At 37.9% G+C, this 16,789-nt stretch overlaps 1 protein-coding gene across 1 annotated transcript in view; it reads right to left on the bottom strand.

Moving 5' to 3' along the window:
• The window catches only part of LOC148366899 (glypican-6-like), a 200,287-nt gene that overhangs the window by 33,894 nt on the left and 149,604 nt on the right, over positions 1–16,789 (bottom strand). Inside the window, exons 5-7 of the mRNA XM_088333720.1 lie at positions 16,553–16,683; positions 5,506–5,649; positions 4,244–4,273 (exon numbers count right to left, since the gene is read on the bottom strand). Of these exons, the coding sequence (XP_088189846.1) occupies positions 4,244–4,273; positions 5,506–5,649; positions 16,553–16,683 (305 nt within the window). The remainder of the gene's footprint in view (positions 1–4,243; positions 4,274–5,505; positions 5,650–16,552; positions 16,684–16,789) is intronic.

Raw genomic sequence — 16,789 nt, 5'->3', positions numbered from 1 at the left:
AGCTGGAGCCCATCCCAGCCATCTCCGGTCAGTGGGCATGGGACACCCTGAACTGGTTGCCAGCCAATCGCAGGGCACACGTGGACAGACAACTCACTCGCTCATTCACACCTAGGGACAATTTTGGACCGACCAATTCACCTGAAATGCATGTTTTTGGAATGTGGGAGGAAACCGGAGTGCCCGGAGGAAACCCACGCAAGCACAGGGAGAACATACAAACTCTGCACAGGAAGTCTGGAGCTGGATTTGAACCCACGCAGGAGGTTCCCATGACATGAACTGTGCCGCACATGCGCTAACCACTGCGCCGCCGTGCTGCCCAGTAAGACTGTATGGTGCTTAAATTTTCTGTTGCAGGAAGTTCTGCAATTTACCACTGGTAAATGCTACCTTCAGTTTTTGCATGGCTCATAATAAATATCCATAGTTGATACGTAGGTTCTGCACTAATGCACATTTACTAGTACCCTGGTAAGGTGTAACATGCTCTTGTCATCTTGGGTGCGGCCTGTAGGGGGTGATGAGACTTCAAAGGACAATCCCATACAAACTAAGACCAACCGCTGTTAATCACAAGGAAGGAAAAAATGCAATGGCAAAGCAAAGCCACCCGAGAGCAGTGTCGGCGCCATTTTTGAGCAGACTTGTTGAGAAACATGGCCACAATGTCAAACATTTACAAGAACTTTGCCCAAAATTATAGCTCTTTTCAATCCTTGAAAACATTCAAATTCAAGCATTTTCCAGGATTTCTAGCACCTGTATGAACCCTGTAAGTACTAATGTGTACAGCTTGGAATAGATAGTGCCACTTGGCCAAAGCATGTGTGTCATTCAGGAGCTTTTGGATGTTTTGAAGTGACATATTTTCACATTTTTTCACATTCATAATCGCTTTCTTATCACAAATATTGATCGGTCGAAGGTTTTTTTTTTAAATCTCTAAATATTAAAAAAACAAAGTTAGAGATTAGCAGTCCCTAGATGCAGGGTTGTATGTCTTATCAGTGTCGGTAGGAAAAAAACAGTGATATTGCATCCCTAGAATAAACTCCGGAGTGGAGTTTGTTGTTGAGATGTTTTCCTCGGACAATGCTTCATACAATGTCATTTCCTCGCCGAGTACCCGAAGAGAGATCGGTGACCCCCGCGATCACGCTTTTGATAGAAAACAAGACAGGAAATGTGCGCTAGTTTGTTTGTTGGGCCATCGGGGAAAGCAATTTGATCTTTGAATGAGCGCTAACAGCTTTTCTCAGCAGCCGGCTAAATGACAACATAATGATTGTTATCTTAAAGCGATTATACACAGAGAAACATGATGACGGATATTATACTCAATTTCTTCCATTAAGCCGCATTAAATTGTACGCTGCTCCGTTTTGAATGGATGTGAGGCAGTTCTTATCAAAATCAAAACAATTTTGATCCCGCTAAATTCTATCAACGAAAACAAACCACTAGGATTTTATACAAGACACATCAGGGAATAAGATTTGGTTTTATAGATTTACTGGAACAGATCATCCGCAAACTAAGGGGAGTTCCATTACAGTAGATATGACGTGAATCCGTTGTAAACTCATATCACTGTGGATTACAAACGTTAAAATATCAAAACTGTTTACAGTACCGTAAGTAGTATTTAAATCTAGTACAAGCGCATATGAAATGTAAATAGCTTTACAAATAAATACTGTAATCCCTTGGTCAACACGGTTAATGGGGACCAGAACCCCCTGCGAAACATAAACTCACACCTCCAATTTTTCAATAGTCAACCAATGATGATGGATTGCGGCTGTAGGGGTGCTGTTCATTGTAAGGAAAACAAACGGGCAAAAAAAGAGCCGCCACCACACACGTCACAAATGTGTTCGCTTGGCCCACTCTTAGCAAAAGTCGATTGGTGATAATGGATTGCAGCCAAAAAAGTTCAGTTCATTTTAGGCAGGCCACAAAGGCACTCTTTATTGGCCCAAACTGGAGAAGAAAATGCTCTCTGCTGGCCAACGGGGATACTGGATCGTGGCCGCAGCCGTGTATTATATTTTAGGTGAGGCAGAACAGCATACCTCCAGACAAAAAATATTTTGGCTGGTCCCAGCTCACAGCAATATTAGATAAGAGATAATGGATCACGGCTGTACAGCTTCTGTTCATCTTAGGCAGAAGGAACCAAAAACAAAAATCCAACATGCATGACAAGCAGTTGCTCTCTTAACACCTGCTCTCAGGTCTAATCGTCAACTGGGGATAATTGGTCGTGGCCAAAACAATGCAGTTCATTTTAGGCAGGCAACAATGGCACTCTTTAGCGTCTCTAACTGTGGATACAAAATGCTCAATGCCAGCCTCTACTTTCGCCAATAGTTATTCAGGGATAATGGATCACGGCCGCAGCTTTGTATTGGATTTCAGCCGAGGCAGAGCACCTCGCCGCTCCCAGCTCACAGCAATATGGGATTGGAGATAATGCACCATGGCTCTACAGGTACTGTTCATTTTCGGCGGAAATAATGGAAAAAAGCCACCACGCATGACACAAATTTGTGCTCAGCGATAGTAGACTGGAGATAGAGGATCACGCCCAAAACAATGCAGTTAGTTTTAGTTGAGCCGCAATACCACCCTTCAGCAGGCCGAACCGGAAAATAATGTGCTCTGCTGGCCTCTGCTTCCAGCAATAGTCAACCGGGGATAGTGGACTGCGGCCTCAACTGTGCATTTCATTTTATAGAGTCCGAAAAGCATCTTATTCCACACAGTGGAGTAAAAACGTTGTAAGGTGGGGAACAATGTCTGTTCTTCATCTAGCTACTGCATTCATAAACATTGATCAGAAATGACTAAGTACCGTATTTTCCGCACTACAAGGCGCACCTAAAAGTCTTAATTTTTTTCAAAAGCTGACCATGCGCCTTATAATACAGTGCGCCTTATTTATGGATCAATATTAAATTGCAAAGTCTTCCAAATAACTTGCAGCCGCCGACTCGATTTTCCCCCGAACGCCAAGTAGTCCGCGGTGTATGCTGGGATTTATTTACCGGCGTTTCATTGGCTAATCAATGTGTCAATCATCATTTGAATTGATCACTATTGGCTAAAGTTATTCGGAGGTCAAGGGGCGGATCCTTTTCATCATTTACAGGCTGGCATTGGCTGAAGCGGCAAAACAAAGCCTGCAATTGGCCGAAAAAGATGAATGCGTATAGCAAATCGTTGACGGCATACATAAAGCATTTTTTTACTATTCTGTATTTGTAAATATTTTATTCTCCTGGATTTACTAAACTCACGGATATAAGAGGACCATGGCTGCACATTATTATTGAACACAACGACTCCGGTGAGCTACTTCGGCTTTATATTTTCCCTGTATCTTGTTTCAGACTGAACTCGATGTTTCTGTGATAAGCGGTGTAGATAATGGATGGAATGGAGTGTCTATTTTTAAGTTAAACTCAATTCCAAGTGTTTATTGTCATATGCACAGTAAAGTTGCGAGCAAAAATAGAAACTAAGGAATGGTTGGTATTTCTTGAATCCCAGACTTTAACCTTCCGAATGATGGAACGATGCATTTTAGTGACATCGTACGGACACCGCATCCGCACGTGCCTACGACACCTATTTGCTTCTTTGCAAGCTTTCGGAATGTTGAAGGGGGTAACAAGTTTGACTGAACTATCTGACTGTTTTGTCGACGTTCCCATTGTAGCGCCTTATAATCCAGTGCGTCTTATGTATGTCAAATATAGGACCAAAAACTATTTTTTCGGGGTGCACCCTATAACCCGGTGCGCCTTATAGTGCGGAAAATACGGTATTTTATGGGCTACATCATTGTGATTGTTCTCTTTAACAAAAGTCAATGTGTTATATTTCTCTTGCAGAAAATATCCAAACCAAATTTCATCTGGATCCCACAAATCCTTCAGGAGCAGGCAGGCCTCCACATCTAGATGTTTAATCAAGATCTTTAATGAAATGTCATATTCTTCAGAGAAAGGCTTCCTTGTCCCTAGGAGAGGCTGGCCCAGATTCCTTCATTTTTCTATTTTTTAAATTCCAGCACATTATAATTGAGGGGCAAGTGGAAATAAGCCACAAGTCACTGTGTCATATTACTCTTGAGAGTTGTGGAGAAAATGTGTGATTTTTCTCATGCCCGTTTCGGTTGGAATGACCTGATGTGAGTGCAAAAAAATAATAAGGAAGAAAAGAAAAAGCTTACACTGTGTTGCATTGTCATCCAGACGCCTCTCTAGAACAAAGAGCAGAAAACAGGAAGAAAACAAATACTCAAGTCAAATAAAAAGAAATATTATTCATGCCTTTTAAAATAAACTGTGAAATATTTTTCACACAGACTGCCAAAAGATATGATTCATTCTTGTGTTTTTGTTCATAAAGTAAACAAAATAACAATGGACTATACAGTGGAAGCTCGGTTCTCGACCATAATCCGTTCCAGAACCCTGTTCGAAAACCGATTTGTTCGATCACCAAAATCATTTTTCCCATTAAAAATAATGTAAATCGTTTTAATCCGTTCCAACACCCTGAATGTTCACCTTGAATGTTTAACGTCAACATAAAGCTAACCCAGGCTAATCGTACGTCCGCGTTATCGTAATCTTCCGTACGAAAGATTACGCTAACATGAACGTGTAAAAATAAAAAAATCAGGTCGTTTACAAGTCATTTAGCACCCGGGTCTCCACAACAAGTGGTGAACGGTTCATTGGAAAGGGGGCTCCGTTCCAACACCCTGAATGTTGGGGTCCGTTCCAACACCCTGAATGTTTACCTTGAATGTTTAACGTAAACAAAGCTAACCCAGGCTAATCGTACGTTCGCGTTATCGTAATTTTCCGTACGAAAGATTACGCTAACATGAACGTCTAAAAATAAAAAAAGGATAAATAAAAGAATTATGAAAAGGGTTTCTTACCTTTGTCAGCAGAAGGCGCAGGTGGACGGTGGGGTATTCCCTAGCAAGATCAGACACTCGCACACCTCTTTCATATTTTGCTATTATTTCTTTCTTAAATGCAATAGTTGTACGCACTACTTTTCTTTTTTCACCTGTAGCAACTTTGCTGCTTGTACTGACTTTCTTCGGAGGCATAATTTGTGGCTAAAACACTTGGTACACCTATATTAAAAGCGAAAGCAAAACAAAGCACGTCCGTACGCAATAACAGTTGGTCAGGAAAAGAGCGATCTACACCCGTACGCCGCTCAGCATCGCACCCTAGCGTGCGCACTCACGCATTACCGGCGTTCGAACTCCGATTTTTTTGACCGAACAGCGAAGCAAGAATTTCTCGAAATTTTTGGTCCGACTCCGATTTGTTCGAACTGAGAGGCGTTCGAAAACCGAGGTTCCACTGTAGTTGTATTTTGCAGCATAGGTCCAGAAAATTCATCCATGTTTTGATTAGAAATGATTAAAACTCTTAAGTGACTACATAATAAAAAAATATATGTTACCAGTCGATCGAGGCTGGTCTCTGTGGCGGCGGTGGGCTTTTCCTCGGGAGGGTACGGTCTGAATCGAGTGCTGAAAACATCAGAGATGCCGCGTGCGGACCTGCCCACCTCTGAAGGTTTTGGTGGGCCACAACTCTGAAAAAACTAAAAGGGAAAAAAGCAACAAATGATTTATAGGTTAAAAACATAAAGGCCTGAATTAAATACACCACTCAGTTCCGGACGTCTTTTAGACGTTGGATTTTAGGCTAAATCTGGTCTGGTCCATTTTAGACGTGGTTTAGTCCTAAAACTAAAATCTGAAATCAGGCGGTCTAGCCTATCTAATTGGAGTAAAATGAAGAGAAAGAAAAATAATTCATAAGAGACTGTGGAAGAAAGACAGAAAAAATATGGTAGAAGAAAGGGAAATAGAATAAAGAGATAAAGAAAATAAAGAAACACTTTAGAAAAACTAATTTAGAAGAAAAAAAAACAAAGAAAGGAAAAAGACAGAAAGAAAAAAGAAAGACGGAAAGACCGATATAAAGACAGAAAAAAAGAGAAACAAAAAGGAAAGGCAGAAAGAAAGATAAAGAAAAAAGTAAAGACAGAAAGACAGAAAAAATATGAAAAGAGAAAGACAGAAAGAAGGAAATAAAGACAGAGAGAAACATAGAAAGAAAGAAAAGGAAAGAAAGACAGAAAGAAAAAAGGAAGACAGAAAGACAGAAAAAATACTAAAAGAAAGACAGAGAGAAGGAGAGATGGAAAAAAGATAGAAAGAAAGAAGGAAAAAAGGACAGAGTGAAAAAATGAAAGACGTAAAAAAGGAAAGATGGAAAGAAAGAAGGAAAGACAGAAATACCGAAATAAATAAAGAAGAAAACAGAGAAATACAGAAATTAATAAAGAGGAAAAGACACAAATACATAAAGAAGAAAGACAGAAATAAATGAAGAAGAAAGAAAGGAAAGAAGGAAAGAAGGAAAGAAGGAAAGAAGGAAAGACAGAAAGACAGAAAGACAGAAAGACAGAAAGACAGAAAGACAGAAAAACAGAAAGACAGAAAAGCAGAAAGACAGAAAAAAACAGAAAGACAAAAAGACAGAAAGACAGAAAAAAAGAAGTACACAATACAAAGATAGAGAGAAAAGAGAAGGAAATAGTTTAAAGATATGAAGAAAAAAGAAGGAATATAGAAAAAAGAATTCAGAAGAAAGAAGCAAATAAAAAAAAAAAAAGAAAAAATAGGAAATAGATACATAACATAAAGATTGGGAGAAAAGAGAAATAAATAAATGAAAGAAATATAAGGTTGTGGGCTGTCTCCAAACCTTTTGTACTATTCATTGAACCGCAAGATGAAGGGATAAAAAGGATTAGTCATAGGAAGAGAAGAACATAAAAAGACATTGTTTGCAGATGACATACTGATATATTTAACCCAACCCGACAAAACTTTTCCTAGATTGATGAAACTCTTAGAAATTTATGGTGTATAATTAATGTCATTAAAACAGCTTTGGCCAATAAATGATGTTCCAGCACAGGGACTAAAGGAGAGGCACGGAATTAATTGGAAAAGCAAATGAATAGAATACACTGACTGGACAAGGTATTTGATGTTAACCACCGAAAATGGAATAAAGAAAGAATGAGGGATCTTGAACAATAGCCAAATATAGTATTAGATATGAATTCAAGAATAGAGGTTGTTAAGATGAGTGTCCTGCCAAAGCTCTTGAACCTTTTCCAGTCCTTTCCAGTTTTGGTTCCCAGACCAGAATTGATTGAATGGGATAAGTGAATGCTCAGGTTTTTTTGGGCTGGGAAAAAACTTAGAATTCGATACAAGACTCTGCAGATTCCCAAAGATAGAGGGGGGCTGGCTTTACCAAGCCTAGGGAAAAACTTTTACGCAGCACAAATTAGACCCCTGATTTATTGTTGTAAAGATGCTGCAGAATATAAAAGTATAGAATAAGGGATGGCAAACACGGAGGTATGGAATTTAATAGCGCATGAAAAAATGTTAAAAAATGGGAGCAATAACAAACAGTAAAAACAGGAATCTGGAATAAGAGAGTTGGGAAATAAATATCTGGAAAGGGAGGTGAGGATTTTGAGTTGGTTTGCCTTCTAAGACCGAATGATAATGGGTTCAAAGTACAGGTGGATTGTTACCAGGGTCGGGTAGGGTTACTTTAACTTGATTACTTTCAATTACTTTTGGATTACTCCAATACCAAATATGCTAAAAAAAGACAAAATAAACTAAATATGAATAGAATTATGACTCACAACACGTGGTAAGCTTTGATCTCTTTGATCTCCGGCAAAACTAACATAACAAAATGAAAATAAATCCAAACAGCTTGCCAACATTATTTTTGCCGTTCCATGTATTCCGTTCATCCCCAAGCCTGCACAGAATTTAGTAATTTTATTCATATTTAGTTTCTTTTGTCTTTTATTAGCATATTTGGTATTGGAGTAATCCAAAAGTAATTGAAAGTAATCAAGTTAAAGTAACCCTACCCAACCCTGATTGTTACAGAGTACATTTATATTCAGAGTGTTTCCAAATCCCTATACTTTTACTATTACTTGAGTAAATTTGTGAAAAAAAAAAAAACGGTACTTTTACTCTTCTACATTAGGAAACATTGAAGTCGTTACTTCGTTACTGAAAAAAATTCCCTCCACGTAAGTAAGTGTCTGTCTGTCGGTCTCCGCTAAGGCCGATTTATTTTGACGCAGAACTCCGCCAGGCTCTACCGTGTTCAACCAATCAAACGTAGCAGCCTCGTCACATGACCATTTTCAACTTCAGCGGTGAAAATTTTGTTTGTGGATTAAATGTATTCAAAAATGTCTCTTAGCAATACCAACTATGAAAACACAGACGAGGAGGAGCAACCATGGCCTCACATCAAAAGCATGTTTCTCCTTAAAAAAAGATGCAAAACACCAGCTACAATATGCAAAGTTTCCTTTATTTGCCTAAACATGAGATTTTGAGATTTTTCTATTCAATAATTAGACATCCTACTTAATGGTCAGTTTCCTAAATTGTAATTTTACTTTACTTTGGTTTTATTTGGTCTTTATCACTTGCTTGTTATATTCTTGTTTTATTGTTGTTTGATATTCTGTGTACAGGGAAGAACTGAAAGCTGCTTTTGAGTAAAGTGTATTATTATTATCCTCAACCATCCAGCGTCTTTGATTCAAGCTTCCTGTTTTCAAAGTTATTCAATTATTTTTTACATTAATGTTATATATAATATATAGCTTTTTTTTACTGTACTGTATGTGCAGTGCATATAAATTAAGCCTCACACACACGTGTACATGTATATGTACACACATTCATATATACATATATATACATATATATACATATATATATATATATATATATATATATATATATATATATATATATATATACATAGATTCAATGTTGATCTAAATGACTAACGATGATAAATGGAAGTACCCAGAGGAAACCCACGCAAGCACAAGGAGAACATACAAACTCCACACAGTAAGTCCGGTAGCTGGATTTGGACCCACACAGGGGGTTCCCAAGACGCGCTAACCACTGCGCCGCCGTGCTGCCTCTTCAAATTATTTCCTTCTCTTTTCTCTGTATCTTTATATTGTGAACTTCTTTTTTTCTTCTTCTTTCTGTCTTTCTGTCTTTCTGTCTTTCTGTCTTTCTGTCTTTCTGTCTTTCTGTCTTTCCTTGTTTCCTTCTTTCCTTCTTTCTTTTCATTTATTTCTGTCTTTCTTCCTTATGTATTTGTGTCTTTTCCTCTTTATCTATTTCTGTATTTCTGTCTTTCTTTCCTTCTTTCTTTCCATCTTTCCTTTTTTACGTCTTTCCTTTTTCACTCTGTCTTTCTTTCCATCTTTCTTTCTATCTTTTTTTCCATCTTTCCTTCTTTCTGTCTTTCTTTTAGTATTTTTTCTGTATTTCTGTCTTTCCTTTTTTCTTTCTGTCTTTCTTTCCTTCTTTCTTTCTATATTGATCTTTGTCTTTATTTCCTTCTTTCAGTCTTTCTTTCTTTTAGTATTTTATTTCTGTCTTTCTGTCTTTACTTTTTTTTCTTTTTCTTTCTTTCTGCCTTTCCTTTTTGTTTCTCTTTTTTCTGTCTTTGTATCTGTTTTTCTGTCTTCCTTTTTTCTTTCTGTCTTTTTTCCTATTTGGCCCCCTTGAACTTTGTGACCTTTTGCCACATCTCAGACTTCAAACGTAAAGATATAAGACTGTAATTTATTTTGACAATAAGTGGGACACAATCCTGAAGTTGAACGCACTTTATTAGATATTTTAAACTTTTTTTCAACAAATAAAAACAAAAAAGCGGGTGTGCAAAATTATTCAGCCCCTTCACTTTCAGTACAGCAAACTCTGTCCAGAAGTTCAGTGAGGATCTCTTAATGATTCAATGTTGATCTAAATGACTAACGATGATAAATGAAATCCACCTGTGTGTAATCAAGTCTCTGTATAAATGCACCTGCACTGTGATCGTCTCAGAGGTCTGTTTAAAGCGCTGAGAGCATCATGAAAAACAAGGAACACATCAGGCAAGTCCGAGATATTGTTGTGGAGAAATTTAAAGCTGGATTTGGATACAATTTTTTTTACCAAGCTTTAAACATCAGGAGCACTGTGCAAGCAATAATAATGAAATGGAAGGAGTATCAGACCACTGCAAATCTACCAAGATCAGGCCGTCTCCCTAAACTTTCAGCTCATACAAGGAGGAAACTGATCAGAGATGCAGCCAAGAGGCCCATTATCACTCTGGATGAACTGCAGAGGTATATATATATATATATATATATATATATATATATATATATATATATATATATATATATATATATATATATATATATATATATATATATATATATATATATATATATATATATATATATATATATACCCAAAACATTGAAAGTGCTCTATTTGGGGTACCTAACAGAAGAAATACTACGGAAGAAAGATTAATACCTGCTAAAAATTCTTCCAACAGCTAGCAAAAGAAGTAATAACAAGATTATGTAGCAAAGAAGAGCCCCCCCCACTGTGGAGCAGTGGGTGTGCACTGTGGAGGAATTATTCGTAATGGAGAGGATCGCATCATGAATAAGAATACAGGAGACACAATTTGTGGACGAATGGGAAAATGGATAGAAGACTGAACTTTGTATAATGAGCATGGGAGATACCACCCAACACTGCACTGTTGTCTTGTTTTATGTATCTGTTTTCCATCAACCCATCCATGCACCGCTTATCCTCAGTAGGGTCGCGGGGGTGCTGGAGCCCATCCCAGCAATCATCGGGCAGTGGGCAGGGGACACCCTGAACTGGTTGCCAACCAATCGCAGGGCACACAGGGACAGACAACTCACTCGCTCAGTCACACCTAGGGACAATTTGGACCGGCCAATCCACCTGAAATGCATGTTTTTTGAAAGTGGGAGGAAACCGGAGTGCCCGGAGGAAACCCACGCAAGCACGGGGAGAACATACAAACTCCGCACAGGAAGTCCGGTAGCTGGATTTGAACCCACACAGGAAGTTCCCAAGACCTTAGAACTGTGCTGCACACGCGCTAACCACTGCGTCGCTGTGCTGCCCTGTATCTACATTTTACCTAATATTTTTCCCTTTGTTTTTTTTCAAATTGTTTTTTTGTACGTTTAAAAAAGGAAAAGGCACAATAAAATAGCAAAAGTGAAGAAAGAGAAATATAAGGAATGAATTGTGGAAAAAGAAAGTCATTATAAAAGGAGGAGAAAATAAATCATTTTGAACAGAGAAATAAATAAATAATTTTAAGGTAGAAAAAAGATACAGAAAGAAAGGAGTTAAAGACAGATAGAAACAAAGAATGAAAGAGAATAAGTTATTGTAATGAAAGAGATACATTATAAAAAAGAAGAGAATATAAAAAAAAGGAATAGCAAAATAATATTCAAGTGAAAAGAAGGAAAAAAGAGAGGAAGAAAGAGAAGTAATGAGTCCAAAGAAAGAAAGGAAGAATGAAGAAACAAAGAAGGAAGGAATGAGTGAATGAGGGAAATTAAAGAAATAAAGAGTATTGAAGAAGGAAAAATGTAAAGATAAAAAGACAAAAAGATGAAAAGAGAAAGAGTGATAGTGTCATGATTACCGATTTGGATCAGCTGTGCCCGCTCATTTGACACCAGCCACTGCGGGCTATCTAATTGGCTCCCTGTCCCTTTTTAAGCCCAGTCCTGTCACTCTCTGTTTGTCAGTCCGTCTCCGAACCTCTGCTGATACAAGGCAAGCCTTTTTGACCCTGACTCCTGCCTGTCCCGATTTTTTGCACACGTTTTCCACACGCCTGTTCCTAATCTCCCCGTCCGGCTACGACCTGTTTTTTGAGTCCGACCATGTCTGCTCTCCCGTCCCAGCATACGACCTGTTTTTGACCCCGACCACGTTTTTGCTCTCCTGTCCTGGCTATCGACCTGTTTTTCCGTCCTTGACACCGCCATCTCCCGCTACGGAAGATCCCCTTCCGTATTCCGATCAAGATCTGATTTTGTGAGAGGCTTGCTTCCCGCGTCCAGCAAGCACCGGATCGCGGGCGCTGCCCTTCCTCTTTCTTTCAATAAAACTTGTGGTTAACATTACGCAATTGGGTCCTGATTCCGTTCTGGTTGTGACAGATAGGAAGAGAAAAAATAAGAGCAAATTGGACTACAAAAGAAAATAGATTAAAAAAGAGGAAAGAGAAGAAAGAAAGAAAGGACACATCCGAAAATAGAATATAGAAAAATGAGGGAGAGAACATAGTTGAAAAAAATAACAAATAAAGAAAAAAACATAAAAAGAGAGAAAGAGGCAAATAACGATAGAAATAATCTATTATTATTATCCTTTAAAATTGTGCAATAAGAACCACACAGGGTAGGATATCGAGATTATACTAATATTTTATTCATGCAGTCCAAATGATCAAAATTGGATGATTGAATCAAATTTTTCACTTCACAACTGTTATGTAAGGTCAACAAAAACATGGTGTCAGAAAACATCCAACAATTATTCATTCGGAAAGAGGGAAATTATAACTTGAGGGGCTGTAGTGAATTCAAAATCCCAACGGTGAGAACCACCAGGAAAAGTATGTGTGTGTCTGTGTGTGGAGTCAAACTTTGGAACAATTTACAAGATGAGATCAAACAATGTCTAATTATTGATGTGTTCAAATTTAAATACAAAAAAGCATTACTGGCGAAATACAGGGATGAAGAAAATGGTATACGAGTGAGAATGGAAATACTGCAATTAAAACTATAGTTAACGTTGTTGTTATTGGTGCTATTATTATTATATCATAAATGTTATTGTAAATATTATTTTTATTTTTATTGTTGTTATTATCATTGGTGCCACAGTGATGTTTGGTAACTAGTAGCATTATGAGGTTAAGGGATGGGTATTACCAAGATTAGTGTATAAAATATTTGATTATTGTAATTATTATAATTATTGATATCTGATCCATGTAATAAGTATATCCATGAAATAGTGTTATATTAGACACAAGAGGAGAAGAGGATTTGTAAAATGTATTTAATAGGGAAGATAAAGGGGTAGGGAAAATAAACATGTTATGTAACATTATTTTGTTGTTGACTCATTGTTTTTGTCCCGTTTTTATTTTAAGGTTCGAAATAAAGTTTTCATTCATTCATAAAGAAAGAATACAGAACAAAAGAGAATATAGAAAAGAACATGCAAAAAGGAAAGAAAGAACATAGAAAGAGAAAGAAAAAACAGGAGAAAAAGTATTCAGAAGAAAACTATAAGAAAGAGTCACAAAGACACCAGAAGATAAGCGAACATCTCTCAAAACAACCATAAAAACAAAGTTTAGCTCTTGCCTCGAAGAGAAAAGCATAAGCGGTCCGATTATCAGTGGGAATCTTTTTTTGTTATGAAACAACAAAACTTGTCGGCTTCGGTGACCTCTGCTAAGCCGGCTGCCTTCTCTCCCATACTTATCAATCCCTCATCACGATTCCATACCTGTCAACCTGTACGTTTTTGCCGTACAAAGTATGTTTATTATGCATTTTAAGACGTGTACGACGTACGAGAAAATCTGTACGGAAAAACGCAAATTTGTCAAATATGGGTAGCATCCGGTATACACCGACTATCACGAAACGGCAAATCAATCAAGTCAAAGGAGTTCGCCGCGGTAGCCTCTATCTCGGTATCGTTTTTTTTCGTTGCAAACGAAGCGAGCGGTTTGATGCTACTGTGCGCATGCGTCTGCCGCCTGGGGATTTCCCATCATGCATCATTCTGATCACACGTGAACAAAGCGAAATTATACATTATAACATAGTTTTGAATTTTCTTTGGATACAATCATCAAGTCGCAATGGCCGAACCTGAATTAAAACGCCGTAGGTCATTCTGATCTGAAAATAGCAGGCGGGGTTTATTGAGTAAATTTGAAATACATGTGGTCTTACAAAACATCGGATTTCATGTGGTAGTTGTGTAGTGAAAGGAAGTCCGTCTCATTTCAGAGAACCGGCTTTTTTGGCTCAACTCATACCGCTCACTTGCTTTGATGCTTTGTATGACGAATTATTCTGTTGTGTCGTGATTGCCTAAGTGAAGTCACCTGGGGCAATCATTTGGCGCGCTGGAGCGCACTTCCTGATTGGCTGACGTTCTCCACTTAAGCGGTCTGCGTCCAGAGATGGACGTTCGAGTGTACTCTTCGTATCCCTGAGTGTTTCTCCAGACTACAAGGTACCCACGACTTCTCTTGCCTGATTCATGCCTGCCTCCCGTTTTTGACCTGTTTCCGTTCCACGTTTTGCGACCTACTCTCCCGCCCCGGCCATCGAGTTACCCGCTAAGCTGCACCTTCCGTCTATCCGTCACGAAGCTGCCATTCCAGCCGAAGAAGCTGACGACCAACAAGCCCCGACGTCCCAAGCCAGCTCCAACAACTCTTTCAAATAAAAACTATTCTGAAACTAACGTTTTTGGATCCGAGAGTCTGTTCTGGTTCCTGACAATGTTGTATAAAAAAGTTAAGAAAAAAAGGAAGTATAAAAGGAAAAAATGAAAAAAGACAGGTTTGTGGTTATCCCTTTCATCAGTATATGCCCAACAATACGTTAATGCAGAAAATGAATTCATAATTTGAATAGGAAAATGTATTATTCTTAATTATAGTTGCATGTATTTTTTCCTTCTACAATGAACGTCCAAGCGACTTCATTTTTGAACTTTTTTTATAATAAACCTCATTCATGTCGAGCAACTCAGGATCTCACAACATAATGTTAACAATAACAATATATATGATATAACGAAACACATGTACAATATAACTACATACATAAACACGTTTGAAAAAAATATATGGTGTAAGATAATTTTGTATTTTGTAAGGGAAAATACAACATTTGGTAAGGTCATGGAGCCCTGGAGGTTGACAGGTATGCGATTACCATTCTTATATCCTATGCTGGAATTCTACCGCGCAAGCTGCCTTTTCTTTCATATTTATTAATCCGTCATCGCGATTACGATTCTTATAACCTGAGCTCGGCGTGGGGAAAAAAAAGGCCGATTTTCCCGGAGGTCAGCGTCACCGAAACGATGTGAATCTTCCCGCCGACGGTAATCTTCCCGGCAATCTTTGAGCCCGGCTTCGGGACGAGAGCTTCGGCGCATCGCCGGTAGCAAAACTTAGTACTTGAGACAGAGAAGAATGGGACCTTTTTCTCCAACCGACCTGTGCGAATCTAGCCGGGAGAAGGGCTTAAATACGGCCGAAGATGAAAAGAAGCTTGTGATAAGTTTTTTATCTCGTACCTTTGGATTTTTTTTTTTTAATCTCAGAGATGCTTTCATATCTAAAACTTTATGAATAAATTAGCTTCCATTAAGGCTGGGAGATATGGATGAATTTATAAATCGGTCGGGCAAACTTTTTGGAGTGGCGGCCCAGGCAGAGAAAGAAAGCAAAAAGGAACAAAAGAAAAAAAAACAAAAACAAACGTAGAAACAAAGAAAGAAAGAATTACAGAAAGGAATAATGAGAGAAAGGAAGAAAGAAGGAATGTAAAAAGAAAGAAGGACAAAAAACAGACAGACAGACGGACAGAAAGAGAGAAAGAAAGAATGAGACTAATGAAGAAAGAAGGATCAAAGACAGAAAGAAGGATTGAAAAAAGGGAACAAAAGAAAGAAAGAAAGAATGAGACAAAGACAGAGACAGAGACGGAAAGAAAGAAAGAAAGAAAGAAAGAAAGAAAGAAAGAAAGAAAGAAAGAAAGACAGAAAGAAAGACAGAAAGAAAGACAGAGACAGGAAGAAGAAAGAAAAAAAGAAAGAAAGAAAGAAAGAAAGAAAGAAACAAAGAAGGAAAGGAGAAAGACAGACAAACAGACAGACAGAAAGAAACAAAGAAAGAAGGATCGAAAAAGAAAGAATGAATGAAAAAAGGAACAAAAGAAAGAAAGAAATATGGAAAGAAAAAAGGAGAGAAAGGAAGAAAGAAGGAATGTAAAAAGAAAGAAGGACAAAAAAAGACATACAGACAGACAGACAGAAAGAAACAAAGAAAGAATGAGACTAATGAAGAAAGAATGAATCGAAAAAAGAAAGAAGGGTTGAAAAAAGGGAACAAAAGAAAGAAAGAAAGAAAGAAAGAAAGAAAGAATGAGACAGAGACAAAGACAGAGACAGAAAGAAAGAAAGAAAGAAAGAAAGAAAGAAAGAAAGAAAGAAAGAAAGAAAGAAAGAAAGAAAGAAAGAAAGAAAGAAAGAAAGAAAGAAAAAGACAGACAGGAAGAAAACAAGAAACAAAGAAACAATGTAAATTCAAATGGTCTGCATTTGTGTAGCAAAGAAAGAAAGAAAGAAAGGAACAAAAAAAGACCACGCATGACAATACTCGCAGGTAGACGTTTAACTGTTTAACTTTGATGATTTTATTGTTTTCTAAAAAAAGAAAAAAAAATTACTTACCCTTGCCGAGAGAAACTTGTTATTGTCTTGCATGTTCATGATGGCCTCGGAAATCTTAATATCGATGGGCTCCACCACCGCATCGATGTGGAGAGGACCTTGTAGTCGCTCTGCCACCAGCAACATGGCATCTGAAACAAGTGCCATCATTCCTCATTAACAAGGGGTCAGCAACCTGCTGCCACGAATCTTAAGTGCTGTTGTAAAGTAATGTTAGGTTGTTTAAACCTGCCCACA

Source organism: Urocampus carinirostris, chromosome 4, assembly GCF_059441175.1.
Source record: "Urocampus carinirostris isolate Australia breed hairy pipefish chromosome 4, RoL_Ucar_1.0, whole genome shotgun sequence".
Classification (NCBI taxonomy): domain Eukaryota; kingdom Metazoa; phylum Chordata; class Actinopteri; order Syngnathiformes; family Syngnathidae; genus Urocampus; species Urocampus carinirostris.
The sequence above is the reverse complement of the archived record's forward strand: the minus strand, read 5'-3'. Positions and strand labels throughout refer to the sequence as shown.